The sequence below is a fragment of the Falco cherrug genome, chromosome 2 (assembly GCF_023634085.1).
Source record: "Falco cherrug isolate bFalChe1 chromosome 2, bFalChe1.pri, whole genome shotgun sequence".
Lineage (NCBI taxonomy): Eukaryota > Metazoa > Chordata > Aves > Falconiformes > Falconidae > Falco > Falco cherrug.
The window spans coordinates 76142053-76154164 of record NC_073698.1 but is presented as its reverse complement, the minus strand read 5'-3'; the positions used below and the strand labels follow the sequence as shown (position 1 = coordinate 76154164).

Sequence of the window (12112 nt, the reverse complement as noted above, 5' to 3'; positions counted from 1 at the left end):
GGGTTGCCCTCGAGGAAGGTGAGAGAATTAAGATGGACACGACAGTGACCTTTGGCTGATTTACAAGGGCATGAATAAGGGGGGGGGTTAATCAACTGCTTGCTGCATAATATTCCTTGTCCTTCAAATCGCGATGCGTTGTTCCCTGCTCCAGTCAGCCGCCAAACACAAGTGTGCGGCTGCAGCAGGCCTCGGCCAGTCACCTTGGCCCCGGGTGGCCACGCTCACCAGGCATGGTGTGCCTCAACCTCAGCTGCTGGGTCACCTCGCCCGGGCCGCCACTCGTGCCCCCCGTGCCCCTGCCGCGGCCCCACGGGCGGCCGCCCCCGGTCCCGCGGGCTCCCTCAGGCCCGCAGCCCGCCCTCTGCCCTCACTCAAGATGGCGGACGCGGCGACCCGCTCGGGCCGGCCACCTGTTGCTGTGGCGGCGCGCGCGCGCGGCGGGGGGGCGAGGAGGAGCAGCCGCCGGCGCGAGGCGCACCGCGTTGCCTCAGCGGCCGCCGGACCCCGCCCCGCGGGGGCTCCGCTCGCTCCCGGCCATGGAGAGCGGCGGCGGCGGGAGGGGCCCGGCGGGGCAGGAGGAGCCGCCGCTCCGGCAGCTGCCGCCGGCCGGGGGAGCAGGGGAGGAGGCGCAGGCGCTGCTGCTGCCGCCCGAGGACGAGACGGACTGGAGCTTCGTTGGCGGCGAGATGGAGGCGGTGGCGCTGCGGGACCTGCCCACCGCCACCATCGCCTGCAACCTAGACCCGCGAGTCTTCCAGGACGGTCCGTGCCGGGTGAGCGCGGCGGGCGGGCCCGCCCCACGCCGGGGGACCGCGGGCAGGGCCGCGGGCCGGCTCCCTCTGCCGGCGAGGAGCCGCCGCCGCTCGGCTCGGCCGGCTCCCGCCGCCTCAGGCCGTCCGTGTGGGGAGCGGCGGGGGCGGGCGCTGCGGGCCGGCGGCGGGGGAGGGGGTGAGAGGCAGGGGCGGCCCGCCTCCGCCCGGGTCTCGGCGGGCGCCTCGGTCTCCGCGGCCGCCCCCTCCCTCGGGCCGGGGGGCCCGGGGCTGCGGCGCCGCGTCCCCGGCCGCGCTGCCAGCACGACGCGAAGCTGGGTTGGCGCGGTGGCCCGGCCCCGCCGCGGCGCGAAGTCTCCTCGGAGACCCCTGTCCGCGGGCCTGATCCACAGCCCTCCGGCACGGCCACTGACCCGCACCCCTAGGTCAGGGCGAAGAGCTGCACAGACCAGAAGGGAAAGAATATCCCCCTGCCCTCGACCACCCTGTTCAGAGCGTTGCGGTCGTGCTTTAGCGAGGAACTGCGGTTTGTTGGCGCACACCAAGGCGCTCGGTGAGACACGAGGCCGAAGGCAGCGTTGAGAGGCCGGGCGGCGTGGCAGGCCCGCGGCGGCCAGGGGTCCGGTGGGCGCAGAAGCCGCCTGCCTGCAGGCAAAGGGAGTTGCTGGGTGAAATACGCAGATCTGTAAGGCATGTCTGAGTTGAGGACCGCTTTGTTTAAAAAAATACTCAAAATTGCCAACCGTTGTTGCAGGGGAGAGAAAGGTACCAGCAGGTGTCAGAGGAATACTGTGCGCTGTACAAAGTAAACGGCAGCTCTAGGTAATAAGTGTACATAAATATTTCAGAATTGCTTCTCATGTTATCTGTGGCCTTCTTGATGAAGAAGGAATTCAAATCAGTCTTAATTTTTTGCCCTTATTTTACTTGCCTCAGCCCTGGTGAGAATTAAAGAATGAGTGAAGCTAACTTTTCTTTTGGCTTTTATAGTTGGCTTTGCTTTGGAGCTCTTATTTTCTAGTGACTTTGATACTGAAGGAGATATTTCTGTTTTAAACAGACTGAAATTAAATGAAATGGACTTGAAAAATTAGGCAATAATTGCACTGGTTTAAAATCCTATTAAAGTAATTAGCTGTCTATGTGGAAGAACAGCTTAGAGTTGTTGTAGTAGTCCAACTGCTAACAGGTATGTGTTAAAAATGATCTGGAAATAGGACACGCAGCTACATTGTATTCCAGTTACTTTCTAAGGTTATATAACTTCTAATGTAAGTATACTTTTGTATCGCTTGGGGCACCTGCAGGTGTGATGGGTATGACAGCTTCACTGCGTTTTACCTCATTTACTTAAATTCAAGTTACTCCCAAGTATGCTTAGGAAAAGACCTATAATCAGTTCTGTGTAGTGTCAACAGCTGTGCGTAGTAGTAGTGTTTTCTCACATGGATTCGTGTGACCTTGAAGTGCATGTTTTGAAATTTCAGTTAGATGGAATACAACATAGACACAAGATCCCACGCAAGACCAGGAGGTATCTGAACACTTAAACCGTTTTTCTGTTTTCCTGGTTTGACTCCAAAGAATCTTGTCTTCACACACCTAATTTAGATCTGCACAAAGTCTTATGTATCCTTAACGCTACAATAAAAAATTGTTTTAAATACTTTTTTTTTTCTTGACAAGATCTGCAGCAGGAAAGAATGCAGGTTACTAAAATAATAACATTAATTTGAGGTTAATCATCTCAGCATAAACTGTGTTATCTTAACCATGGATGGCAGCATGTGCAGTTACTGCAGCGTAGCTGTTGCTTTTAAAATTTAAACTCCTAAAGCAAAGAATGGAAGATTTACCTTGAACCTGAATAGATATGCTTATTCAAGAGGGAAGAAAAGTCTGTCTTGGTGTTCTATAAGCAATGCAAAATATAAAAAAAAGTTGAGGTGTTTGGGACCTGGTGTTTTGTAAATGTGGTACACAGACTTTTAATAGATTGAAATAACAACTTAGGATTTTTGCTAACTGAATCTCAGCCACTGAAAAACATAATTTAGATTCAGTTAATACAGTTATGGAGATGGCAAGAGCTAACTCTTTAAAGCTGGAAGTGTATGACTGCTCTGTAGGAAAACAGCAGATTCATGGATTGGATAAATTTTTAACGTGTTCTGTTGGCCAAATGACAGGCAGTTGCAAAGAGATAAATGTGGGATGAGGCACTGAGGCTGGATCTCAGACTGGATGTGAAAGGTGCTTCAGCATACTGCTGTTGGATGGTATGAAAAGAATAAGGTTATTAGAAGTGGGGAAAAGATTACTGAGTCTTCCTTGTGTGCAGCCATTTTTACCTTAGTGCTTATTGATTCTGGTATCCAAGAAAAAGGTGTTTTGGTTCTAGAGTGACAACCTAGCATCTGAAAATGTTTCCAAGATAATAATTTTAAAGGGCTACACTTCATAATTATAGAGAGTTAATTTTAAGAAAATTCACTTAGTTCATTATAGAATGTATACAGAAAAATCTAACTTGCTCTTATCAGTATAGCAAACAGTTGTGTGGAACTTTGTTTCCATGAGGATAAAGAAATGAGTAAAGGTATCCTAAAAAGGTATCGTCAGACAGTGTTTTATAAATATTCTATGAATTTTGGTGTGTGCATTTTGTTTCCTTCTGTTTTGTGAACTTCCTACTTTTTCCCGTGCATGCAACACTCCTAAAATACTTTGTCTACAGAGTTAGTGTTTTTCTCTTCAGTAGGCCCCTTAATAATCCTGGATTGCCCTATTTGAGGAGGGTTGATCCAATCAAAGGTAAGATAGGACAGCTAGGCATAGTTGACAGCAACTATTTCTGTTTTACCCTCCCCCTTCCCAAACACTGATTTGTACTTGAAATGCTGGTTGTATGTTCTTGCTCTTCCTTTTTTTATTTTAATTTTAAATTTATTTTATTGTATTGATGTCACAGTTGAGAATTTTTTTTTTGCGATCAATGTCTTAAAAATGGACTATCCTATCAAGTAAGGTGATAGTTCTAGTAAATAACAGTTTTTTCTCTGCTTTATTCTCCTAAGAATGATTCTGACTTGCTTTAAGCCCTCATGGCTAGTTTTTCAGTGTCGGTTCCAAAATCTTCCAGAGAATGCTTAAATTCTTACTCTCAAGTTTTTCTAAAGCACAGCTGGAGTGTTACCTATAGATTCTCCATCCTTTTTTTATTTTCACTGAAGTACAAGAAATTATCCTAAATGAAAACCCTTTATCTGATCTTCAAGTTGGCTACCTTGGAAAAATGCTGTTCTGATTCCTGAAATGTCTTCTGCCTCTAACCCCCAGCCTTTGGTATTTTTAATGTTGACTCAGTGCTCAAGGATTGTAGTTCTTTCTTAGAGAAAAGCAGTGTTTCTTCATGCAACATGCAGATGAGTTTGATCTATTGTAACTGTATTCCTGTGCACTCATGTAAAAAAAAAAGTGTCAGTAGCTAATTAACAGAGCCAGCAATTATACTTTTGCATATTTCCATCCTCCTCAACTAGTATTCAATTTTTAAGAACCTTTTTGTGACAGTAGAGGACACTCTGTTTTTTTTTAATAGAACTTGTACTGTCAAATGACAACTCCACTAGGTAATAACGCTTGTCTTGTATCTTGTAATCCTGAAGGGATGTGGCATACTTCACTGATGACTTTAAAGTTCTGAGTACAGCCACAGGGGGGCTAAATAACTTCATTTATGCCCTGGTAGTCTCTTGCTAAGTAGGTTACCTAGGCCTGTTCTAACTGTCAGGTTTCCATTTCAGCTTAACTGTAGACAAGTATCACTCATGTAATTTGTGAAAAGACGACCATAAAGAGTACATAGAAAGAATTAAACTTTGGGCTACTGAGAAAATAATTGGGTTTTAGGGCTAAGAGATTAAAGATTTTTGATGCAGCCAATTTTCCTTAGAATGAGTGGAGTTCTTTAAATTACTTTAAGCATATTAAGGCAGTTACAGATATCTTAATCTTGCAAGTTACTGCAAACTAATGAATGTTGCAGGTTTCCTGTAAGTAATGAAAACTTGCATTCATAGATAACTCTCAAAAACAGGCTGTTATATCACAATAATGTTTTTTCTGTGGAGCTTGTTAAAGGAGAACTTCACTGAAAACTGGATTTTTGAAGAAACTTAGCTTGATTGTTTTTAAGTGCACTAGAAGGAGGAGTGAGCCAGTCTCCTACAGTAGTCCGTGTCCTGATATAACCTCCAGTGGCAAGCAAAAGTAAAACTGGCTGTGAAACTGTCTGTGGTTACTTATTTAAAAAAAAAAAAAAAAGTTATAATTGTGTTTGAAGATAAGGCCTAAGTAATGTCAGAAATCTCTGCAGTAGTATAACCAAGAAAAGCAGGATTGTCAAGTGTATTAAATCTTGTTAATGATTATCATAGCTTTAAAATTCTACTTTTCCTTTAGCTTTATATAGTTTCGGTACGGAAAAACTTGTTTGTGAGCTGGTCTGAAAATAAAGCCATTGTTAAATGAGCCATGCTTTTAGAAAAAAACTGCTGGAGTAATTGTGAGATGTTGAATGTATTTTGTGTTTTTTAAATACTTAGGGGATTACTTCTGCTTTAGGGGAAGTTTGTAAAATTTCTCAGGAGTATTTATGAAACTTTCTTTACAAAATAATACTAGGGTTTTCTGGTAATCTCTTCCTGTCTCAGTCGCATGCCTCATTAATCCTTTTACTTACAGTTTGTTAATCCTCTTAGATCACATTAAAAAAAATATTTTAAAAGTAAATTTCACAAAGGTGAGTGGTTTTAGGTGTTTATTTTTTTGTGACCACAGCTCAGCTTTTGGCAAAATATTCCCTAATGGGAATGTAAAAATGACTTAATAGCATTTATACTTTCCTGCTTATATTTTGAAGGTTTTCATTCTCTCTCTTGCAATCTTTTTTTCTCAAATTGTTTTTTTGACAATGTTCATAGTTCTTTCTATGCTGTTGCTTTCCAGAGAACCCCAGGGTTAAGATTATGGGTCAAAATCATATCCCAATAACCTGTTTTTACACTGAACAGTAAAACAATTAAGGATGATTTAAAAAATAAAATCTTCCATTGTGAAAATTTTTGCAATAAAACTTCTGGAAACATTTAGCTCCGGTCCTTTCAGATGGTGCAGATATATTCTGCAGGTGTTAACAGGTTAAGGTAGACTTTTGAGTGACTTGAAGTCTGGAAGCCATATAAATATTATGCTGTGGCTGATGTAATAATCTTTGACATTATAGTAGAGCACAATACCATGCTAGTGCAGTTTTATGGGTCCTGGGATGCATCCAGTCTGCCAAGTGCACAAGCAGAACTTGTTCATATCTCTGCATCTGAGGATAAACATGGACTCCTGGGATGCCTAACCTCCTCAGCTTTTAAGGGTCTTTGGAAAAAAATCTTTTTTGCCTAAAAAGATGACACACTTTATGAATAATAGGAAGAGTTCTCACTCTTTATACTATGTATTTATTCTGTATGGAAACCTTAACATAGTCATGAAGACGTGAAATATCCAGAGAGAGTGAAGTTAGAGTATTCCTCACTTTGAAGACAAAAGCTTTATAGACTCAAAGTAAATAGAGATTTTAATGCTTGTAGTTTGCTTGGTGATGATGCTCTCTTGTTTTTTTGTCCATTCTTTCTATCCTATGCCTTAATAAGAAAATGGAATTAAAATATGAATACTATTCTACATATTATCAGGTATTAAAGTTATATTCAATCTTAGTGTGTCTGTTTAGTATAAGGATAGTGTCTTCAGTCTTCTTGAGTAGCTTTTTTTTGGCCTTTGAGCCCGGAGTAGGTTTTCTAATTGTTCCTTTCCAGTTCTCATGTGGGATGCTGAGAGGTGATTTGAATTAACTTCAAATAAATAATTCAGTAAAATTCAAATCACAAAGGTGATTTGAATAAGTTTTGAGCTGAATACACTATTTTCAGCGGGAGTAGAGGGATTTGAAGAGAAACTGTACAGTATAAAATTTCTTCGTTAAGCAAAGTGCTTGACTGCTTTTTCTTATATACTTGGGCTTTGAGGCATTGAATAGTGATTTAGGTGGCTTCCTTTAACTGTTGTCCACATGTAAAGTAAAGCCTTTGACACAGTTCCCCACAGCATTCTCCTGGAGAAACTGGCTGCTTATGACTTGGATGGGTGCACTGTTTGCTGGGAAAACACTGGCTGGATGGGCGAGCCCGAAGAGTGGTGGTGAGTGGAGCTACATCCAGTTGGTGGCTGGTTGCAAGTGGTGTCCCCCAGGGTCCAGTACTGGGGCCAGTCCCATTTATTTTCTTTATCAATCTGGATGAGGGAATCTAGTGTACCCTCATTAAGCTTTCAGATGACACCAGGCTGGGTGGGAGTGTTGATCTGCTTGAGAGTAGGAAGGCTTTACAGAGGGGTCTGGACAGGCTGGATTGATGGGCTGAGGCCAATTGTATGAGGTTCAACCAGGCTCAGTGCCAGGTCCTGCATCTGAGTCGCAACAACCCCATGCAGCACTACAGGCTGGGGAAGGGTGGCTGGGAGGCTGCCTGGGGGAAAAGGACCTGGGGGTGCTGGTCAACAACTGGCTGAACACGAGCCAGCAGCGTGCCCAGGTGGCCCAGAAGGCCAACAGCATCCTGGCTTGTATCAGAAACAGCGTGGCCAGCAGGACTAGGGAAGGGATCGTGCCCCTGCACTCAGCACTGGTGAGGCCGCACCTGGCATGGCGTGTTCAGTGTTGGGCCCCTCACTGCAGGAAAGGCATTGAGGTGCTGGAGCGTGTCCAGAGATGGGCAACGGGGCTGGTGGAGGGTCTGGAGCACAAGGCTTATGAGGAGCGGCTGAGGGAACTGGGGTTGTTTAGCCTGGAGACAAGGAGGCTCAGGGGGGACCTTACCGCTCCCTACAACTGCCTGGCAGGAGGCTGTAGCAAGGTGGGTGTTGGTAGCTTCTCCCAACAAGTGATGGAACAAGAGGAAACAGCCTCAAGTTGTGCCAGGGAAGGTTTAGATTGGATATTAGGAAAACTTTCTTCACTGCAAGTGTGGTCAAGCGTTGGACCAGGCTGCCCAGGGAAGTGGTTAAGTCACCATTCCTGGAGGTATTTAAAAGGTATGTGGATGTGGCACTTGAGGACATGGTTTAGACTCCTGCTTTAGGGACTTGGCAGTGCTATGTTAATGGTTGGACTCAATAATCTTAAAGGACTTTTCCAACCTAAACGATTCTATTTTTCTGCTCTATTTAGTTATACTTCTTGCAAGAGTACAGATAATACCATGGAAATGAAGTAGAAATGCTGATTTCACAAGGGGAGGGAGAATTGTTTTCATTTCTGTAGCTCTTTGTTGTTCTTAAGGCATTTTGGAGTGCATCATAACCGGTTGAAGCCTGATAAGGTGCTAATAGAGAATCCTCACGCTGCAGTTCTGAGTATATTGGTCTTGTTAAAGGGAGGTGTTTGAGAGCAGCTTCAGGTTTATATCACACTTGGACCCTCTGTAGGTCTTCTAGGTCAGGTGAAAATAACAAAATACTTATTTCTATGTCAAAAATCCATTGCTAGTTGAGTCCTTGAAGTGTGCTGATCATTTTGTTCTTCAATCAAACAATGCAAATACCTTTGTAAGTAGAAATAAAACGGAAATATTTAATGTTTGGATAATAAGTTAACTTAAGTCAGACATGGGGTGAAAATAAGAGTAAGCAACAATCAGATTTATCGTTGTTTAGAAACAATTTTGGTAATGCTGCACAAGATGGTTGTTGGGTGGCTTAAAAATACCTAGAAATAAACCCAAATATTGTAAAATTGTTATTAATGGCATAGATGTTGGAGAAACTAACAAAAAATATTTTCATATGATCCAATGCTCTAATCATTATCTCAAGTAATGAAAAAAGATCATAGACAAGATCTGTGCTACAATGAGATTAAGAGCTTTAATCTTCCTGGAGAATCAGATGGAAACTCTGAAGAACTTTATCTGGTTTACATCACTGGGCTCTGGACACACCAAGTCTAGTATATGTTAGAACACTATGGAGTACATTTCCTTCTATTTGCTATCTATCTCTATTTAGGAACAAATTTAGCTTTGTTCTTCAGGAATACTGGCACATACATACCCATATAAAAATATGACAATAACTACAGACTATTAGATGTGATACCCAAATGCCTTTCAATAACATAAGCATTAATAAAATTATTAACCTCATCTTGGATGTGGGTTGGGTTTTTTTGTTTGGTGGTTTGTTTGTTTTTTAAATGGCATATTAACAAATATGTGCCACCTTCCTCAACTGGGATGTTAGGTAGTTTTAATTGTGGTTCATTTCTGTTTTTTTCCTCTTGCTCTAAGTATGACCAGGTCCAAATCATGGTTATATACTTCAGGCTTTTCATGGAGATGCTTCTCAAGTTAGTGAGGAAAAATTAAGTTTGTTATTACTGTCACTGTATCTTCTGGAAAATAATACAAGAGCTGTTTTGACACCAACGTGGCAGGTAAAACTGAATGCGAAAAAAGAATTGGTGAAGCTAGTTAACATTTTCTGTGTGCTAATTTATAAAAAATTATAAGAAGCCATGCTTTTCATCAAAACTTCAACTTGGTGAAACAGAAGTCCTGCAACCATGGCATAGAGACTGTGGGTGTTTTTTTAAGCTTTCTTTTTTGCCCTCAGGGGTTGATATAGCTGACTATGTAAGTATCTGAAGGATGGACCCAACTGAGACTCTTGTCAGTAACGTAAGGACTTCACTTCATCTGTGATGAGAGGCTTCTAGACACCTCTGGCCTAAAAGCAACTAGGAATGACTTTATAATTAGTTAAAGTCTTTTCCATTCAGATAGCCAGAACCTGCCCCTACATCTCAAGGGAAACTGTATTTTTTAAGGCTGAAGAGGTTATTCTTGCACTATGAATTATTGTAATGCGATATTTATGAAGGATTTTCAGGCTTGGGATTTTTTTCTAAAAAAAACCCAGAACAAAACCAACAACTCGGGCTCCATCAAATTCTACCAAAACATTTTGAAACATAAAGGATTGTCATTTTTATGAGAGAGGGGAGGTGTGGGAGTGAGCCACTGGGTAGAATGTTTGTACTTTTATTTTTCTCATAGAAGGTGCGAATATGCTGGAAATGCATTAGTGAAACTGAAATATGAACCAGAAGTTGGGACTGAGGTTTAAAATACGATTTATTTTTTTTTTTGCATGTGTGTAATTCATAATTACACTGTGGAAGTCATTGTCCTAGAATGTTTGGGAGTTTAGGAGGCTAATATTAAAAAAGGGGTGGGACTGATTCATGAGTGGTGTCTGTCAAGCACAGTGATTAGGGTATAACTTAATCCTCAGGGTTTGTGAAGCTTATGAAGTGCTATTGCCAGGTTTAGGTGGAAGAAGAGTAGTCTAGACGTACTGAACTTTATGCCTTTTGTTTCTTCCTCCAAGCATTTTGTTACTCCCAGAGATAACTAGAATGAGTTTCTTCTTATCATTAACTATGTGAGTCATTATTTATTACTGGTCCCACTCATAAAAGCAGAGCTATCGATACTCAGTGTGTACAGTGGATTTCATTTATTAAAATGTAATCTCATTGTTCGAAATGAACTTTCCTCTTCACTTGTCAGATTTTCAGATAGTTCAGAAATGAATAGTTAGATTTGAACCGTTTTTCCTTTTTGCGGTGTTCTTTTTTTGGAGTTATTTTGTTGTTGGCTGACTTCCTGGAAGGGAAACACACTCTTGGCTATTAAGCTGAGAGTACATCGCGAGCCTAATGAGTTGGATTTTGGTTACTTGTTGTTCCTGAAGTACTAAAGGTATTATGAAAATGCAACACACACATACATTTGAACACCATAAGCTTTGAGACAGTATATCTTTTTGCAACAGTGCTTTTAGGGGTGGTAAATGTGACGAAACTGTCCTATAATGAGAGTGAAGTAGGAGTGAGTTGAAGTATTGTGATTAATTTTTCTTGTCTATATTCAGCCTGACTGAAGGCTGTTTCTGATGGGATAAACTTGAGTCGTTTGGCAGACAACTGGCAAGTCTATGTCCAGTCTTTTAGCTGTAAATATGATGGATTGCATGGTGGCTTTGAGTGAAGATTATGGTGAGATGAGGATTGTTTGATAAATGGATTGATATATACGTGTGTCTATATCACATACTTTAAAAAAAGAAAAGTTAGACTTTGACTTTTAGATGCTGTATAGGCAAGTAAAACAAAATCACTTTATTTTTTCATTGACAGAATACCATTTCTGGAAGCATCCGTGAGAGGTTGGGCCTTCTTTCAAAGCAAGGGACTGCCTGGATGAAAAGGCCTCTTAAAAATCAGGATGCCTTCCAAGTAAAAACTGGATGAAAGGCATGGAGAATTATTTCTTTTCCCTAGAGGTACTGTTCCCTTTCTCTGTAGAGATAGGAAGCCAGGGTAACTAAGCTAGTGAACTGCCAGCAGATGCAAGCTTTATTGTTATAAATTGTTTATTTCCTCTTTCCAGTTTTTGTAGGTGAAGAAGCCATTTATAATCTGTATAGTTAAATAAAATAGATCTGTGGGCTTCTAGTGCAAATATGAGGAAGGGAGGGTATAACAACAAATGTAGATAATACATTATGAAATGTGTTAAACACAACTTGCATCTCTGATCTTTCTTCATAGAATTTTAATAATTATTCAGAGCTGGTGGCTTTGCTAGGAAGCTGCAGTACTAATGTCCTTTACTATAGAAAGCTGCGGCTACTTGTGGGAATACATATGTCGCAGACTGGCTTGCCCAGTTCAGGGAAGAGGATGAAATTAAATATGAGCAAAAGAAGGAACAGTAAGAACTAAAATGTATATGTCTTGCAGGTTGTTAAATAATAGGAGTTATTTTCTTGTGCTAAGCAGAACATACATACTTGTAAAATATTGTGGGAAAGCTTATGTTTGTGGCTTGTGTAGGAAGAGGGAATTAATGGGAGCTCATGAGTGGTATTTGTCCAACTTCTGATGTATGTGGATGCTTCTTTGCAGGATGGATGTTTGTTTTTTTAATCAATTTCCTGTAGTTAGGCTACTTGGCACTCTGGCCATATCACATCAAGCTGATAGCAAAGATCGGTTGGCTAATGGAAACAGTGATTAAGGGCTTGAATTTTCCTGAGGCTCCAGGGTGATAGGGAAACAGCTGCTGTTGCAGGCAGTGGAAAGTATGAATAACTCTTGCCTGGGGTTGTATAACCAAAAGAATAATCGGATCAGAGACTAGGTTAAATCATTGTGACTT

At 42.0% G+C, this 12112-nt stretch overlaps 1 protein-coding gene across 2 annotated transcripts in view; it reads left to right on the top strand.

Moving 5' to 3' along the window:
- Window positions 1–446: 446 nt before the first annotated feature.
- Window positions 447–12112, top strand: part of RCAN1 (regulator of calcineurin 1) — a 42641-nt gene continuing 30975 nt past the window's right edge. The window contains exon 1 of one of the 2 annotated variants that reach the window (XM_055702480.1): window positions 447–776. In XM_055702480.1, the coding sequence (XP_055558455.1) occupies window positions 540–776 (237 nt within the window). In that variant the 5' untranslated portion in view covers window positions 447–539. The remainder of the gene's footprint in view (window positions 777–12112) is intronic. The other variant, XM_055702482.1, reaches the window with a different exon arrangement.